General features: G+C 34.2%; 1 protein-coding gene across 4 annotated transcripts in view; it reads left to right on the top strand.

The window, feature by feature from the left end:
• LOC139685734 (solute carrier family 41 member 1-like) overlaps positions 1-19,459 on the top strand; it is a 134,622-nt gene extending 115,163 nt beyond the window's left edge. For all 4 annotated transcript variants that reach the window (XM_071582781.1, XM_071582784.1, XM_071582782.1 and 1 more), the window contains exons 5-10: positions 504-650; positions 5,568-5,715; positions 7,241-7,446; positions 7,854-8,002; positions 13,066-13,262; positions 14,764-19,459. In XM_071582781.1, the coding sequence (XP_071438882.1) occupies positions 504-650; positions 5,568-5,715; positions 7,241-7,446; positions 7,854-8,002; positions 13,066-13,251 (836 nt within the window). In that variant the 3' untranslated portion in view covers positions 13,252-13,262; positions 14,764-19,459. The remainder of the gene's footprint in view (positions 1-503; positions 651-5,567; positions 5,716-7,240; positions 7,447-7,853; positions 8,003-13,065; positions 13,263-14,763) is intronic.
• Positions 19,460-20,197: the final 738 nt, after the last annotated feature.

Here is a 20,197-nt window from a genome sequence, read left to right on the forward strand (position 1 = left end):
CATTTAAAATATTTGCCTTTAGAAAATAATTAGTTAACTCTAAGTTAAATTGGCAATTGTGAACTGAAGCAACCATGATTAAACTTTATTCAAATTTCAGTATGTATGAACTTCAGTCTGGAAATATAAAGTAATTCAATTGATTTAAACAAAAAATAGTGTCTATTTAAATTTGTGGAAGATTGTTGTTTTCTTGATTACATGGAGTGCATTCAAAATATTTCTTAGTTATTTTTTTACAAATATGATAGTTAATGAGGACATAATGCTCTGTTAATGTTAAATATTAAAAAATGTTTTATTATCATAATATTTTTAAAGTACACTGGTATACATCCTATCATGCAAATTTCAAGAATTATTTACTTGAAAGGAAATTAAAGATATGAATCCATAACTTTCAGGTTTGCGGGCAAGTGCATGACTTTGCCAGCACCAAAGTTAATCATATCATTATTAAAATGTTTATTTGTCACTAAAATTGACCAATGATAATTTTGCAGGATTAATAACTGCTGCTGTGATAGTATTCTCCCGACATTGTAACATCAACCCTGATAATGTTGCAACTCCTATTGCTGCTAGTCTGGGAGATATCACGTCATTGGCACTTTTGTCTTGGATATCTACAATCCTATATGATGCAATAGGTAACTCCATTTAAGTTTGTCAATAACTGGAACTTAATTAGTGATGGACCTGAAATGAAAATTGCCCAATTGTAGAGACTGCGGAAATTCTGATTTTCTTTGTGTTGGTGGATTCATTGGTCATATAAAACTGCAGGGAAAACAAAAAACATTTTGTTAAATTACCAAAATCGTGTTTCTAAGAATGGTAGTGAAGTAGAAGGAAAATTAATTACAGAATATGTAATTACACATAGTAATACTATATAATATGTTTCTTTTTACTAATTTTTTGAAGCTAGTATTTGACATCCTGCATTAACTGATGAACGGGTGGGTTGTGAGTAACGATAAACTTAACATGATGTGTGGATTTAAGTATTGTGTGAAGTGTGATGTAGAAATTAGGAAAAGTGCTGAAGACCCAAGAGTCCTTGGGTCTTCAGGATTATTTATCTGAGATTTAGGAGTAAAAAAGTCTATGATGAGATTGGCAATCTTATTTGCCAATTACAGGCTTTGCAGAACTTAGTTGAATTTGCTTGTACTATGTCAATCTATGTCAAGGAGGGGAAGTGTGTGGAATTATATGGTTGAGGGAGTAAAGGGTAGAAGAGATTGAGGGAAGGCAGTTATGGCCTCTTACGATGTTCTCTACTCTTGAAAATTTTGAAGAGTGCCATATAATATCTTCGTTAATATAATATACCATATTCTGTTGTATTTATTTTCATTATTGCAGTTTTATTCTTCCTTTGTGCCCATAGTTGGCATTGGTGAGTTCTGTACTGAAGTCATTATTATATTAACTCATTATATAACTGACAAAAGTATTAATTTGCAGTTACTTCTGAATTTCAAAACTTTCCATACATTTTGAAATATCAATTTTATGCTTTGTACTAGCTGCCTTCCCATTATTTTTCAACCCCTACCTGGGCTTGTCAGTGTTATATTTAAATCAGTAAGTAAGTAAGTAAGTAATTTTATTTGCCCAGCAGATTTGTACAATTGTAAAAAACAAGGACAGATATAGGACACGTCAATGTTATATAAAGAAATAATAAATACTAAGTACATGTACTGAAGTCAGTATTTTAAGTATTTAAAAAATAAATATGCAGTAGAATATAGCAGCCATTCATCACTACTGTATCATAACTTTTCTTTTTGATGGTAAATTTCTTCTGATTTATTTTTATTATTGCAAAATAATTACTTATTTATGTATTCTGTTTCATTTATCATATAAAATAAACATCACTTTGAATTTTGAGGGTGTTCAGTTAAGGGGAATAACAGAGAGCAGTTTAAATTTGGTAGGGAAGGATAGCAACCAGAGGCACTGTGGCAGACATGCAGCGACTGCATTTCTCCCTTACAGTGCCAGACTAGTTTTTAGACAATGAGCCCTTGCACCGAAAAATTAATTTTGCAAACGTATCAACAAGTTCTGCAATGCCTAAATGCAGCTAGTGCATCCTTTGAACACAAATTCTCCCTCCAATATTTCCTGTGGTCTCTCTTTCTATGCTTCCCTTATGGGATAGCCCCCAGGAACCCTTCGGCTATCTACCAGGATGTCTTCCTGCAACTGCTTTTGTTCAACTCCTGCTCTTTCCTAGAGAAGGGCAGAAGTGGTGGTGGGGAATGAGTGGTAAGGTGCAGGTGAGATGAGTATGGGTGGCACCTTACACACTCCACTCATGCAGTGATGGTTTACTCTGACAAATTGTAGGAGGGAACCAAGGAAGGGAAGGAAGTGGAATGGGGTTTTTATCATGTTTATACCACCTTCCCCTCAAACAGCATTTAATCGATCAATTAAATGATTAGTTATGTGGAAACTTGTACCTATACAGATGTAAAAAGAACTTCACCCAAGTTGTTCACACAATATAGAAAAACAGACACAACCACTTAGAAATATTTTTGCACACACAAGAGTTAAATCTTATCTCCCAATACTAATGCCAGGGGCCTTAAATGGAAGTCAATAATTAGCAAAATGCCATTTTTGTTGTCCAATTTTCTTTTTCCTTATTTCAAGCATAAGACAGCCAGCATAGCAATTCACAAGAATGTTTCACTCTGTGTCTCTATTAACTTTTTATTAACACCTCACAGCATATTCTAATGATGCATTTTTTGCCCCCATAATTAAATTCCTTCTCTGCAATGTGTCCCACCCCTTGAAGAACAGCACTTTCAAAATGAAGCAACCCAGATGATGCATATTATTGCTCACAAAATTCATATCAGTACAACTTAGAAGCAACATCTATGCAAGGCATCTATGCAAGCATCTATTTTTGTGGAAAATTGCTATTTTTAATTAATCATGATATTCCACCATATCACGCCTGAAACGTCTCTTTTTTAACATCTATGCAACATTTTTGCCTAGGTTATGCATTCATCCACAGTCATCTTCCCTAGCACTGATACATTTCTCTGAATGTGGCCTATCCACATTAATACTAGCTCCTCCTGTAATAAATCCATGATGAGACATAAAGTACACCAACCATCAGCGTTACTACCACCCCTGTCCGTAAACTAAGGTGATGATTCATCATCTCCCTTATTTATGCAGGTACCCTGCTTATTGTGGCAATCAATTTAATCCCTCCTTGGTCATAGGGAAGGGGATATTAGCAGTTGTGGAAGCTTTCTGTTAGACATTATTTCCCCTTGTATGGCAGCTATGAGAATGCAGTCAATTGCTACTAACATGGCAACGTTAGTCTGCCCCTCCCCTAATTACTACCTACACTTCCTCCTAAGGTACAAGTTAAGGCTGGCCTGCTCTCTGTTAGATTTTTATGCACTGATTAGATTTGTCAATGGAAATATCCATCCCATGTCAGCCTTGAAGAAATGCCTAATTGTGCACCATTTAATTAATCCGTTCAATTTCCCCATAGGTTTTGCCGTTAAAAGTTTATACAAACAAGTTTCTTCTGAGTGACTAAACAGTTGCCTTTAACAGTGTACCCAATCAGATATTTTTATCTCCACTTTATTACTATGATCGGAGCTAATTAAGAGAATGTCAACCAGGTTCTATTCTAAGACATTGTGCCAAACCTCTTAGGAAGACGGGAAAGATGTGCACTCCACGAGGCTCATAAGTTCTGTCCATATTTTTCAAATTAATGTATTGCCTTTCAAAAGGCTTGAAAACCATTGTAAACCATGTGCCCATAGTATATATCCATCCCACCTTTGAACCATTTCTCTAACAATCATGTAACCACCTCAAAATCTCTGAATTTTGCCCAAACTGATGGTAAAACTTTTAATTGCTTTTGATTGTAAAAGCTTATAATTTATTTCACAGGCCCTTGAACCCTTTCCCCTCAATGGGTTGAGTATTCCATTCATATTCTCAATTTAATTGTAACTGGTTCATGCTGTCCACAATAACCCAGGTGTGCTCCAGTGATAGGGCATCATAATTCCTTTAAAAAAAATATGCCATGACTTGACTGCAACATCAACCTCGTGTTGCCTCAGCACACAGTAACAGGGCCGAACCCACAGGGACCATGTCTTTGCTCTTCCTACTCATGGGGTCTACCTTCATCCACAAGATAGTAGGAATGAACTTTTGGACCAGTTTTGGAGGCAGTTCCTTGTGCACCATTGTACTTAGGAGGCATAGGGGAGGGTTGAGATGTATTTATTATCTACATCACTTAGGAAAAGGGTGGGATGAAAGGCTAACTTATTGTCAAAGTTTCAATGGAAGGGTTCAGTTTGGTCCACTTGGGAAAATTTAACAATATGGTTAGAAATGATATAGTAAACTCCCAATTATCCATGTGCAGACTATATGTTTTGTGGGTTAACTGTACTATACTCTCTCCTTAGAATCTCAAAATGTTTTGATAAAATTACAATCGTAAATACAGTTAGATGTATTGAAACTTCTACATACTCCTTAAAACACTTGTTTGAAATTCCTCGACTTTCTTAAATGTTCAAAGAACTGCAGCAGTAGCTTTAAAAGTCATCCTCTAATATGCATTAAAATGCATATATTTCAAAGTGTAAAAATCATTCGCCTTGACCAGGATTCGAACTCAGATCCCACGATCTCTGGCTAATTGCTTTAGCCAGTTAAGCTACTGAGGCATCATAGTGTAAGAGGATGCCTTAGTAGCTGAACTGGCTAAAGCACTCAGCCAGAGATTGCAGGATTGAAGTTTGAATCCTGGTCAAGGGGACTAATTTTTATGCATTTCTGAAAGATTTTTAATTTTGATCACAAAATAAAAAGTTATTAATTATAATAATATTTTAATATAAATGTTTTTGTACTATCCATACTCTCCCATTATCATTTCCCTCACATTTGTTAGCCCTGAAAATTCCTTATTCTTGAGTGAGCAAATGTAGTCTTATCATACAACAAAGAAGTCATTAACTATCTGCACTTTATTATGTTAATTAATATCAAATGATGAAAATGAATCCCTATCAGCAATTCTCATTCAATATGCATCCATAAATTTGTTTTTTCCTGGCTATGAGATTGGTTAAGCTTTCTGACAAAGTGTTTTGTTATTCACATGATAATACTTTTGTGTTCTCGTGAAACAATTCCAATTGGGGGAAAAACAGAAAAAATGCTTTCCATTGCTAAAAAACTTGAATTAATCACGAGGAATAAAAAGGAGAGTTCATTTTTTCCCTAATTACATTCACTTGTTTTTTCTACTACATATTTTGATACATGCGAATATTATCCATTTATATCACATCCATATTTTCTGCATATTTTGGTTTTCTGTGGTTTTCAGTTATCTGTATTTCATAATTCAACCAGTAGCATGGATTATTGAGAGATTGCTGTGAATGCAAAAAATGTGAGAGACATTTACATATAACCCTTCAATAAATCTAATTGTTCTTATGGTAATTTTTTTCCAGGAAAACAAGATTGGGTGGCACCATTGATCATATCTGGATACATACTAGTCACCCCACTCTGGGTGTGGATAGCTAAGAAGAACAAGCATACCAGGGAGGTGTTGTATTCTGGTTGGTTACCAGTTGTTGCTGCCATGCTGATTAGCAGGTAGACAAATTGCTAAGTACACTCTTTTGATAACCTGACAGAAATTTCAAATATATTACTTTTCCCAAACTTGCGCACTTATTGAATAGTCCTGATTACATCTTCAAATAAACTGTTACTTATTCAGATGTTACCCTCCTGAGCATTTTAGTTTTTGTTAATATATATATGTATAATTTTTGTTTTGAATTACTTACTATTATGTTTACATAAGTCTATATTGGTAATTTAAAAAAATGAGGGGTGTATTTTGCCTCTACCCTGTTACAATTATTTAGTATAATTAGATAGGCACTTCATAAGAAATGTGGCATAAAGAAACTAACCCATCTATCCCAATGAAAACATGTCATGTGACAATGAAAATATGGGATCTTATAAAATTGGTTTCAGCCAGTTTGAAATTGTGCTCAGTAAATGGCAGAAAAATTGTGATGATATAAATCACACAGTGTATTCAAATGCTAATGAAAGCAATGTCATGCAAATGGTGAATTTAAGCGATCAAGCATTTGGCCAATCCTTTACTTTCATTTAAATGTTGTGTGATTTTCCCCTGTGAATACAATATTTGTAAGATTGTGGTATTTACCTGTGTCAAACTATCACATTTCTTAGCATAGTTTGTTGTTAGTCTGGACAGGTATTATGTGAGTCAGCAATTCTTTCATTGTGGCAAACAAATATGTTCAGAGATCTAATCCCCTCCAGACCAAACTAAAAGCATCAAGATTTTCTCTGAAAAAAGTTTACCACAACCAGAAGTGTAGACTTCTGGTTGTGGTAAACTTTTTTCAGAGACATTAAAATTCGAGCTTAATGCTAATGCCATAAACAGTAAGAATAAATAATGTGATATGAAATTTTAGTATCCTGAAGTTTAATATTGTCAAATCAATTTACACACGAAATACTAATGTTGTTTTTTTTTGCAAAATTTTTCCTTGGGGCATGCCAACTTAGAGATTTGTAGTAGTTGTAGGTTTAGGGAAGGCAACCATCAGCTCAGTTCATTTGTGCAATTAGAGATTAATGGAAAAGGAGGAGGAGGATGGTGGAGATAAACCTGGTGTTGGCATTAGCTTACTTGTAAGGAAAGGCGCCAAGGGGTCCACAGTTTAACATCCCATCTGACGGGCAGTGTACTCACTTAAAGTGCTCCCCACAAAGCATCTCAAGTAGGGATCAGGATAGCACTGAAAAAGTCTGCCATCTATAGGATTCGAACACAGGCCCTGTCAGGTCTGGTAGCTCATATCATTTAGAGAATATGTATTACCTTAATGATGAAGGTAGTGGAATAACAAAAAAAACAATCTTTTGTAATTGTTAAATATGTGTACATAGTTTCACCATAATAATTGATTCTTTATTGTGTTTTTTGCTAGTGAGAATGTTTTGGTGGTCAAAGTAAGCCTATGCAAATAGGTTTACCTTGATTTTAAATATTCAGGTGCGTCCATAATAGATTTTGTGTAAAAGGGAGCTGGTGTTAACTCTATGATAATATTATTTCCTTTATTAGCATGGGAGGCATCATATTAGACTTCATGGTGGTGAAGTTCAAAGGCATTGCAGTGTTTCAGCCAGTCATCAATGGAGTTGGCGGGAATTTGGTTGCAGTTCAAGCTAGTCGCATATCTACCGCTCTCCATCGTGATTCAGAATTTGGCACTCTTGCTGATGACACTGTGATATGTATAACCCCAGTGACAAGCTTCTTTGGGAAAGGTAATTTTAAAAATAATGTAAGTTTGCAGTCCCATGCCAAGTATCGACTGTTGATTGACATTGTATAATGATGTTGCCGGTGTAAACTTTGCAATCTTTACTTGGAAAGCAGTTGTCAGCGGTAATGGCCTGACATAAGGCTTACCTTTTTATAAATAATGGGTTTTGCTGACTGGCACAGAATCAAATGTCATCTGTAGAGTAATATTCATAAAATTGGAAAAAGGCCAAGTGTTCCTAATTCCTTGAAAGAGGTTCACTGTTTACACTGATGTGTTCAAGTGGAACCCAGTGAAGCTTTACAATTCTGTTTAACTTCAATTTTTTAGTGGTGAACTGAAAATAGATTCTTTTAGAATAACTGGAATAATTGGTTTTACTTATGCTTTCTCTGTCTTTTATGAAAGGTTTGCATGCAAGAACAACGCAGGTGTTGATGGTGATGGTAATCCCTGGGCAGCTGATTTTTATCTACACAATTGACTACATGAAAGCTGGTGAAATTACATTATCACCCTTATTTATTACTGTCTACCTTCTCGCAGCCATTGTTCAGGTAAATATTCAAGTTGCATTGCTTCAATTTCTTCTTATGTGTACATATTGAATTAGTGAAAATATATTGCAATTTTTTTTCCTCGGTGCATACCTTTCAAATACTAATTTTGCTATGTTAATTAAAGTTCAGTTAAACTTTCCCTAATGGAGGGGTTATGTTCCCCAAGGGTGCTACGTTGTCTGAATTTGGGTTGAAGGACTCATTAGTCTTATGGAAATAAATGGATACATTCCATGATTGGAAAAGTTGTTCATCTAAGAGGTTTTAAAAATTAATGAAAGCTTAGTTTTCCCTGAGAAAAAGAAAAAAATCTCGTAGTTTAAAGATGTGATTTATTTTACCTTTAAAAAATGTAATAAATTACATCTTTTTAAAAAAATATGAAATAATTATAAAATAATACAATTTAATGTGATTCTCACTAGTTGATACTCACTGTTATAGTTTCCCTTTGTATCCATGAGTTTCCTCTGTAAATGATGTTTCATGTGAAATGTGGGTAAGAAAAGAGGATAGAGGTAAAATCAAAGAAACAATGTCTCAAGTTCAAGTTCTGTATCTGCTTATTGACCCATCTATTTCCCCTAGCCACCCTCTGAGGGAAGTCTATAAGTCATCTGTCACAAACCACTGTGCTCATTTCAAACCTCTTGTGCAGAAGGTTGGGCCCACGGAAAGAAAATCACAAGAATTTTGGGGAGTAAAGCTTGGAACAAGGGGTGAAGCATGGGGAGCCAACTTTGTAACAGAGACGAGAAGTATCTGATGATCCAGACAAAAAGGGAAAGAAGAGATATATTGGTATTGGGGAAGGAGAAAGGGTCTTTGGAGGTTGAGATTCAGGCAGTACACGTCTTAGATGACTCAGAATAAAGGAGTTCCATTAAAGGAAACTCATTTAGAGTCTCCATATTTCCCCTCTGGCTTTGCCTCGACTGTACTTTAGGTGGAACCAGACTTCATCTGATTACAGATCAAATTGCCTGGCACAAAGGAATTTTCATGGAGGCATTTTTGTCTCTGACAGTGATACATATTGAGAAACTAAAAAACATATCTTTTCTGCTAATATAAGAAGTACTAGCTTAGGCACTAGCCTAGATACAAATCAAAATTTTTCAACCACCTTCTAAATGAATTTGTTGAAAATCCATATTGTCTTGTTATACACCTTGCCCGAGCAACACCAACCTGTGTATCACTTTAGGTTCTTCAACACTTGCAGCAAGTCTTTTTGGTGCCCACATTGAGAACTATAGCAATCACGTAGCCAAGTCCAGGAATAAACATTCTTCCTTAGCTTAGCTGTAAGGGCTTTTTACTACATCAAACCTGAAGAGAAAGATTCCTTATATCTTTTAACTCCATCTCTGAGAAGTAAGATGGAGAAGAGATGACGAGACTTACATGTTTTGCTTTCCTCGTCTGACTATTGTAGTGGGTCAACACATACTTCTGCATGCTGACCTTCTAGAACCCATGTTGTTCACACCTTTACCACTCAGGTTTGGCAGCCTTCTCAATTGGTCATGTGAATTACATCAAAGAGTAAGGACACAAACAGTATTTTTGGTCTTACATCATGACTTCAAAAGCTGGAAGAACTGCATTCTACTTGCAGCTAGCTTTGTTATACAGGATGTGGCGGTTATCTCCAGACAAATTTCAGTTTGAATTCCCTGCCAAATCGTGGTTCCACTGGAGGTCCCGTTTGGTGTTCTTGAAAGCTATAGGCATCTAGTAAACAGTTGTAACCTCAAAATGGCTGAGGTATTACGTACAAGTGCGGAGTACAATCGGAGATTCACTATTATCAAAAGTGTTCACACTAAGCGTTTGCCCAGTGAAATAGTTCAATTCTTAGGGGACCCGAGATCAACTGTTTACGGAATTGTGGCCAAGTATTATGCCTCGGAGAAGTCTGGGGAAGTTATTTCTAACCTGGCCAGGAAACCTCATTCAAGGAAACACTCCGGGGCTGAATTCAGAGGAATTTTGCAATTTTTTACAAACTTGTAAATTTTGAAGAATGTTGTGAAACCATGAATGGTAACTGTGACCTTGGGGAGACAATAAGTCTTTCAACAGGACGGTGCACCAGCTCATATAGGTCATTTAGTCCAAAACTGGCTTTCAGATGACATTGACATGTTCTGGTCAAAGGAGTTCTGACCCCTGAATAGCCCGCACTTGAACTCCCTCGACTATTATGATTGGAGTGTAGTTTAAAGAGTTACCAACTAGGCAAGGCACCCTAATGTCGCATCTCTATGCACCGCTATTGTGGCAGTATTCGTGAATATGGATAGCGCTGTTTTAAAGAGTGCGTGCGATCGACTCAGGGCAAGATTTGGAGGCAGTCATTGCAACTGAAGGGGGTTACCTAGAGTAATGTTACTCTTGACAGATACCACTGTTTTTATGTAAAAGGATTTTCATTTTCATTAGCTTTTTTTTAATACATCTGCTTTTAAACAAAATTTTCATTTTTCTGGATTTCACCGCTGTACCCTGTACAATTAGACTTTTTCAAAAGAGAGACTATGCCGAGGCTGGCTAAAAGTTGTCATTCACTGGTTTTTCCTTATTTATGACAAATGTCCAATAAGTTCATTCCGATCATATTTCTCGCCATAGCAGATTTTGCAATCGCAATTTGGCATTTTGGCCCATGCACAGTAGTTGCTACAAGTCAAGGAGAAGGAGATGATGATGACATTTTGAGATTGCTGTTTGCTGTTCAAGTTATATTTTAATTGGTTAGAATGGCAAAGTTAGCCGAAAATCCTACCACCTATGAGATGAGATCTTAATTCATTTTCTGAATGTGAAGAACACTAAACTTGTCAACATCCTTGCCAAACTACCATATCCTGTATTGGTGATTGAGAGGGAATGTGGAAGTCTTGGGAATCAGCTCCCCTAAAATACTTGGGGACTTGGGTGATGATAATTTGAGACATTGGGTTGGAATGAGGAGGAGATAGAGAGGGAAAATGGCAGACCAATATGATGTGAGCTCCATCATGGCTGAGACCCGGTTTCCTGCGCACAGAGCTACCAAATAAGGGTCACTGACCTTCTGCATTTCCAAATAATTGGTGTGGTTATCCTCTATCTAGGTCTTCTTGCACTACATCATGCTTACATGTTTTGGATATTGTATAAATGTTTTACAGCTATTTTTTGCAATACCTGCCTGAAATCCTTCTGAAGTAAAAGTAAATAGGAATACTCAGATGTTAGTTGAAGCCAGTGTACAGTTACTTACTTTGGTCATGGTAACATGGAGCAATGCTTTCATAGCCTTAATATTAAGACTTACTTCTGAATGCACTTGTATTCGTATGATTTACCTACAGGATTAACTTGCTTGAGTGAAAAGAAATTTGTTTTTTAGTTGATTAAATATCCTATTAATTATTCACCATCACATTCAATATCTTCAATTTCCTTTCCTGCCAAGGGTAGGCCTCCTTGTGGCTTGAGGGCAGGGAGCAGAATTGGATGGTATCATAGGTAGTCCCTCTTGCAGGGACTCTGGGATAATGAGCATTGAATAATTGTTGCTCTATTATATTTTTATTTTCTTCAGTTCTCATCTTTCCAGCTGAGAAAATGTTGATGAATACTCAATAATATAAAATTTCCCCCTTGAATGAGACTCCACATTTGTTCTGTTTCCTGTCAACCCCTGTAACACTTGTCCCATGTGAAACTCAATAATTGCTGTCCCTATAACTGCAGAGTCTTTACATTCTGTAATCCTCTCGTCACATTTTCCACTTGTCTATTTTTCCCTCAGTTGTTTGCACAAGCCTCACTTTCATCCAAGAGCTTCTTTTTCAAGAACTCTTTCTTCAATGATGTTGTAAATATAAATGAATTAAAACAGATCCAGCAAAAGAACTCATAGTGAAACTGAATTATAACCATGTTCATTCAATTTTACATCAGCTGAAAGATTTGTGCTAAGATTTCTTGAAACTCAGTAAAATCCCTTATTTACACTTTTCTAGGGACCCAAGAAAAAAGTGTAAAATACAGGCATATGTAAATAGTGGGAAAAGGGGAATTTTCACTTTCACATGCTTAATTACCAAGGTCATTGTTTTGATGCGAGAGAATCTGACCTACCTTGATGTTCAACTGGTGCAAACAGTTGTTCAACTTCAAAATTGTGTGAAGAAAATAAAATTATTTTTGATTCAGTGTAGTTTTGATGCAATAAAGCAAGTTTCAACACTTTTTATTATTCAGAAGCCCTTCCCTGTTGCCTCAAGACAGTGCAAATGATCTCAGTGGTCAGTCACACCAGTTCTTAAGTTTTTCATGCATCCTAATGTTTCGGTCGAAGTCATTTTCATTCCTGACGTTTTCAACTTGGGTGTGATATGAATCATCTCCCTCAGGTTTTATTACAATGCATAGATAACTAACTTCTAGTCATCCAATGTATTAATTTTTTAGCGATAATCTTTTCCTTACCTTAATAACTGAGATTATGAGTTTGTGGTTCAACTTTCCATCACAAGGAGTGCTCCATATTACCCCAATATATTTTAATTCTTCTCTTGAGCCATTCACATACTGTTCTCATTATTTTTAAGTGTATACATACAAAACAAAGTCAAAAAAGTGTCTTTATAAAAGCTGATGCACATGAGTAACTGTTTTTGAATGTGAAATTTTTTAATCCAGCTCATAGTGAGACAACTGTCAGTAAAATTGTGTTAATATGGGCTCCCACATGTGTTGGAAAAAGAGCAAATTACGTGGGATATGGTAAAAATGTTGTAAATTATGAAAAAACATTAATTCTCTTAAAGCAAAAATGGGGTTTGACTGTAGTTTATTTTCCGTATTATATTCTGATTCACCAAATGGCTCTTATAACTGGACACACAGAAAAATGGGTCACTTTTGAAGTATGGTTACAATTAGTTTTGTTCATGGTTATTGTGTGTGTCAACCAATATTAGAGTTTTCACTTTCAAAGAATAATTTTTGCCCTTTTGTGATCTGAATATTACTTAATTAAGTGTAATCCTGTTTTTTAGGTTGCTATCTTACTGTATTCGGCCTACATAATGATTCATTGGATGTGGAAGAATAAAATTGATCCTGACAATTCTGCAATACCGTACCTCACGGCTATGGGAGATCTCCTGGGTAGCAGTCTACTTGCAATTGCATTTCAGTTTTTGTATCTTGTGGGAGATAAAGATCCTATCGTAGGTGACTAACTGTGTTGAAGGTATGTACATTTTTTGTCAGTTTGGTTCATGGTGTGCTATTTATTGGTATCCGTAGGATCAGACGATAGTGAAATTTTGTTATGGACTTTTATTAATTGATTCAATTGTATTTGATATAGTGGAATACTGGAGGGAATCATTCCTAATGACATCTCTAACTTTTATCATTACTACTATTATATAGTTACAAAAATATATATGGTAAACTTTTATGGATACTCCCTCATTCTCCTTGTAGTTCATTTTAAATATGAGGTGTTTGCTAATATGGATTAGACTTACTCTTCGGTGAAACAGAGAAAACGTATACATATTAAAAAACTGTTTTTTATGCATTAAAAAAAAGGAGCATTCCCTTCTTGTCATTTTGAACTTAATAATAAGGTCACTTACATTGCTCCAGGTTTTTAAGAAGTATTATGATGACATCCATGCTACATTCTGTCCATTTATATTCCTTTTGGTTGTGGTGTAAACAACTTTTTCTCACTGCTGATATCAAAATAGTAGCAAAGTGAGAAAAGGTTAAGGCACGGGAAGAAATGGAAGCAATAGTTTTCTAAGCAGAGCATATAAATGCCCATTAATAACCCCTGCTGTGTCCCCAACTGTGGAAGCCACTGGTCCCGAGGTTCAAGATTGATTTGGTCTAGTGTCCTATCAATCTTGTTTTTGGTAGCATTTGGTCTTGAGGTTGATTTGACCAAGTGCTTTCATTTTTGGTGGTATCATAAAATTATACATCCTCCCAAGAAACAAGAAATCCTACTTTCCTTTCAAATAAATGTTAACATTTCATGCAGAAAATGAATCTTTATTAACACCTATTTGCCTTTTTAAAATTGAAATACTTGTAAATTGAAGTGACATTCATGGCTGTGAACAGATTTTCTGGTTCTTTTGTAGTCTAGTCTTACTTTTGGTTGCATATAAATGCTTATATCCATTGTAACAATAAAAATTTTGTAAATCCACCTTCTTTGTATCGCCTTTCAGATGAGCTCAAATGATGTGTGTATAAAGAGGAAAGTAACTTCTTAACTTCTCTAATTGGGGTAGAAGTATAAAGATTTTAAACTGAATTCAATTTCAATGGCACAAGTGCACATAATTATGACAATAGCAGCAAATCTTCAGCAGGAGTTTTGACATCTTTCATTAGACTATTATTTCCATGTTTTTCCTTATGCTAAAGATAAAAATGAGGATTCGACTGCAAAATTCATTCACCTGAACTGAGATCCCAACCTGGATCCCTTTATATCCAGATGAGTGCTTAGTCAGTACCACTGTTGTATCCTCTTGAACTGTGATTTTCTAATGGCATTTCAAGGAACAAAAAATAATGAACTAGATCTAGAATCCAGATAAAATGTGCTAAGAATCATATGCATGCTAAATTATGAAATATTCTTTCAAATACTGCAGTGTATTATAGGAGTAGCCAATGGAGTTTCAACTACCTTCAACTGAATTAATTTAATAATTATTTTTTTGCAGATTCCTTTGGTAGTTTGGTAGTAAACTTAAAAGACTGCTCAAGAGTTTGCTGTGAATGGTAAGGGGTTGGGAATTCCATTTGGACAAAAGCATTAGTTCTGACTTCAGTCACCATTTCATTGAGCTGAAGGTTTTTTATTCCTATAAATGTTATTCTCCAGTTATATGCATTTTCCAAAGGAATTTTAAATGCATTGTAAGCTTGTATCCACATAAATATAGTCATTGAATTGGAGCATTGTGTGACAATATATCAAAATTCGTTTGATGATTGAGACCATATGTTTGTCCAGGAATTGGGTGGATTGATGTATATAGTAATTGAAATTGCAAAAGAAAAACATAGGAGTCTCTCATCAAAGGCTTGAGTGCCTACCCAGTATGGGTTTAAGTGTATGTACTGCTCATGGATCAAGTTTTATTATGAAGGGATATTGAATGAGTATTGATTGAGGTACATGTTTTACATTATTTATAATTATTTTGTGACCTATATTGATAGGTATTTTTAAGGAAATTCAATAATGTGGTCACTCTGTTTCATGAGAATAGAAATAATTGTTATTTGGTTTGTATTGTTGCATGTTCAATCATTTGAAATTTGAGCTTTTATGTGAACCTTGGCATCATGACCATAATCTTAATGTTAAATGCCATATTCTACTTTGGACATAAATGTGCCTTCACCCTAAAGGAAAGCCAAAAAAAACTCCAGTGCCCTGCTGCAGGGACACTTGATTTCCTTCTATTCAAAGAATATGGGGCTTGTGTCTTTAAAGCACTTAATTTAATGTTTTAAGTTATTCTGTGGTTTGTTCACCTTCTTCATTGTTGGCCATTAATTATTTTCATACTTTCATTTACATTTTTAGATATCATTCATCAGTCTACAAAAGCTAAAATAATATCAATTTTTGTCAATTAGTTTGTCGAAAGGAATAAATTGGAAGCAAAACAGTAACTTCCATTAACATTCTTGAATGGTTATACAGAAAGGTGATCAGTTTTTAATCATCATCTGTGAAAATTCAAAAGGTGGGTCATGTTTCTTGGTGAATTTTATTTCCAATAAATGCCATTGGAACTCTAGTAATTATGGTTGTTGGTTTGAATGACAGCTGCTGATTTTTTACAAATCATTTATTTATTAACTGATATGAATGAAGCTTTCACCAAATAAAGGATGGAAATTGTTGCATTTCATAGTTTAATATATTTTTTTCTGCATTGGTGAAAATAGATAATGGATCATATCAAATAATGTCATCGACTTATTTTAGTGTCATGGAAAACTGGATTATTTTAAATCACATATGTCAGTGCTCATTTATGACAATTTACGCACAGCATTGTGTACAACCAAGTTTTCTTTTTAGAGCACGTAAAAGTTTTCATTAGGCTTTCTGTATATTATTTTTAGAAACAATCTATAATTGAAGTTTGTTATATGATAATGAGAGTTGCCTAGAAAGTAATATAAAATATTTGGTTCGTATTCACAGTTTTCACCCAGCCATTCACTTCACCCACTCAATGACAGTGCTCTTATCCTCAGCATTTTCATTGATATTTCTTCAAAGTTTAATGGGCACATTTTCAGTGAGAATATACTCTTTTTACTCCTCTTACTATGCATATCAGTTATGGACTATGTTGATTAATCACAGGTACACCTAGTGTCAAAAGTTGTGCTGCTTCAAACTAGCCAAAGATTCAAAACTTTGGAGGCAGAATATTTTCTTCATGCTGAGGTCTAAAGAATTCCGTTGTTAACTAAGCAACCCTCTTATCTGCATTATTTTTCTTGCCTATTGCTATTGAACTGTAGGAAAGATTTTTCCTTGGTTGTGAAAGATATTTTTGGTTAACTGTAATCCTTGAAAGAGTTATGGATGTCACCACACATGGAGTTTTATGGAATGTCGTATGTTTTGCACAGATAATTGAAGGTGTTCATTAGTAATTTGAATTGCTAAAAGTTTTTTATATTAACTTAATCTTTGAACTTACATTTAATTTTTCCCAACTATTATCCCAACTTCCTATGCATATAGCTATGTCACAATTCAGGATAACATTTGGCCCTTATGTGTAGTATTGGAATGCATTTAATGTAAATACTGCAGAAAGAATACTAAAAAGTGACCCTGAAATGTCTGCCTGAAAAACAAATGTCATTGAAATATTTAAGTCAGATGTAGCAACAGCCTTCAGTGTTTAATTTGATCTATAAGGTAGTAATTGCAAACTTTCCTCTTGTGTGTAACTTCTGGAATAGTGTTCTGATAGAAAATGTAGAGATTTGGGATTGTGTTCTTGGGAATAAGGTTACTTCATATTACCTTGGAATTCTGTTGTGGTACGAAAATTTTAGCAGTTTATCATTGCCAAAATTACTAATGAAAGTAGCTTTTAGTCATTCCACTTGATGCTTTCACAAAACAAAATGCCCTGTTAATAATTTTTCTGTATCTGTTTTATCTACTTTTTTTAGACGTAAACTTACTCTTTGATTGTAATAATTTTATATTACAAAATGACTTCTGCTCAATCATTTCATTTGAATGCACTTGCATGACTATTACAGCTACTTTCAAGGTTCACAACTATTTTATGCAAAGTTAAATGCATATTAAACTTAATTGCAAATTTTGTTAAAAGTGTGGCAATTTCAAAGTTAATGTCGTGCTTTAAAATGCATAGATTAAATGTTTCATTTCATTCTCTGGTGCTGAATTAAAAACAAATATTACTCAGCAGAGGTACTCTGCCATGTTGTTTCGGTTTGATAACTAAACCAGTTTCGTGAAATGTCACTGGTTTGATCTGAAATTCTTAAACAGAGTTCTAAAGTTTTCCACTTATCTTTTTATTGCCATTGCTTTTCCTTAAATGTAACTACTCATTAGCTTGTACCCAGTTGCAGTTTGTCTCTGCAAACTAACAACCATTTAATTAGAGATTCTGTTGTGAAGTATATCCTTTTAATGTTGTTTTATAGGGTTCTCATTTGAGCATAAGTGTTTGCTGTTGATTTTCTTTTACTTCCCTTGAAACTTAGAGCTGTCCCTACCCCCTTCACTGATAATTTTCTGCATTCCAAAAGTTGCATGTGACAATTGCTGTTTTGTCATGCTCATATTCATTACCACTGTGTATCATGTGATTACACATTAATATATCAGAGTGTACACTCATTATTTTGTTTTAGTTGTGCATGTGAATTTCTTATTCATAATTGAGCTTATAATTTTTTTAATTTATGAAAGTATATCATTTTAATCAGTCATGTATGTACAAGCATTCCATATGCTTTGACTATTTGAGGAAATCATGTACCCATCCTTAATACATTGTCTCAGTTACTAGATTTACGATACTCTTATCAAGAGTAACATTTTTATGAATTTGTTTGATAGTTTTCAAAAGATGTGAGGCATACAATTGCTTTTAATTGCTTTTGTTATAACAGGATAAAATGAATGTCCTTCCCAGTTTTATTTTAAGATGATAATTCTTGCCACTGATGAGTAAGAAGATGCTTTGTTGGTCATGCCTACCTCTCTCTCAGAGAATCTCCAGAAACACATTTATGTGTGTGAGAAAGATGACATTTTTGTTTAACCCTAATTGGGTTAACCTTGTTACTATCCAATTTTCTCGTCATACTGCATCTGAGAGAAGGTCATAGTGAAAGATCAAATCTCTTTTAAGTACTAACTTTCTTTCCCTAGTGGCATTTCTATATTTTTAAAACTTAATTTAATGCTTTGTTCAGGAGAGATTTTATTTATGTTAATAATTCATATACATGCATGTGAATTATAAATTCCATGATTTTAAATATGCGCATGTTACACCTTGTTAAAAATATTATTGTCATTAATTTTGAATGAAAAATCTTTTGGCTAACTCTAGATTGGTAGAACCCTAGCTTCATATCTGATTGATGAAGAAAAATAATGCATCAGTGGTGCAAGTAAATTTGGCATTTACAATATTTGAGGCTGATGTTTTAAACATATTTATCAATGCAAGTCATGATGATTTTGCAAATGGTTCACATTAGCATAGATCATTTTGTAATTATGGATTACCTGATTTCAACTTCTGTTGTTTGTTTGGTGGTCATATACCAAGGAGGTTAATTTTTGCAATATTTCATTTTATTATAAGGTTGATCACATTTTAGTTGTAGTGTTGTATATTTCTTTTTTATATGATTGATATATTTAATTTGAAGAGTTTTTTATACCTTGCCATCTCACTGTGAAATTTATCATGGAAAACACTACGGAGGAAATTCATTTTATTTTACGAACCATATTACGATAATAATTTTTGTGCCAATATTTTTAGTTTTTCCCCAGTCTGTTTTTCTGTGGGAATACTTCAGAAACCTCATTGAAAGTGTAGTTGAATTCACTTTATTTGTGGTGTGGTCAAAATCAGGGATTTTGAGACCTGAATGAGGAATCTGATGAAAACTAAAGTACAATAGTACCCTAGGGTATTTATGTCGAAGCATTTTCAATGGTGAATGCTTTCAGAAGATTCTTAATGTATTACTGCCATGCTACATAAATAGTTATTTCATAAAAATTATGCCAAACTATGGATATCAATTGAATGATGGGTGAAAATCCATTTTAACATAATTTAATTGTTCATATTTTTGTGAATATTACATTTAAAGTTTCAGAAAATATTAAAATGAGAAATGTTACAATCACCACTCCATGTTTTAATCAATACTTGTTATTGATATATGTATAAAATTGATCTATTAATGTATTTGTTCATCACTTGATATAGTTTACATTTTTGAGCTCATTCTGATTTTACTTGGTCATTATTCTGCTTCTAATGCCATTTTTTTATTTCTGGAAGGGATGATAAACAATAAGAGTTATTCTTTGGCTTGTTATTGGGAATTTTTATGAACATAACTCCCTTCTTCCATTTTGTGAGTATTAAAAATTGGTTTCCAGAAATAAAAAATTTTAAATTTTTTATTTCTGGAAGGGATGATAAACAATAAGAGTTATTCTTTGGCTTGTTATTGGGAATTTTTATGAACATAACTCCCTTCTTCCATTTTGTGAGTATTAAAAATTGGTAGTCCTGAGGTAAAGGTGCTTGATGATTTAGAGATACCGAAAAATGCCTTTAATTTTCCCCTTTAATGCCTCGTTAATTTTCAAGAAATTAGAGTGGAAAGCATTAGCTTTATGAATGCATTTTCTATTTTGAGGGACAGGAATATGCTTGAACTTCATTATCAGTTTGTAGATAATTATATGATTGTTTTTGTATAAATTAACTTGTAAAATACTAGATAGCCTTGCCTCATTATGCATCCAAAGAAGCCACAAATACAATCGATAGTGCTCTCAAACTGTTTTGTAACTCCACAGGGATAGGGGAAATTACT

The sequence above is a fragment of the Hetaerina americana genome, unplaced genomic scaffold, assembly GCF_022747635.1.
Source record: "Hetaerina americana unplaced genomic scaffold, ioHetAmer1.1.p SCAF_12, whole genome shotgun sequence".
In the NCBI taxonomy this organism is placed as follows: domain Eukaryota; kingdom Metazoa; phylum Arthropoda; class Insecta; order Odonata; family Calopterygidae; genus Hetaerina; species Hetaerina americana.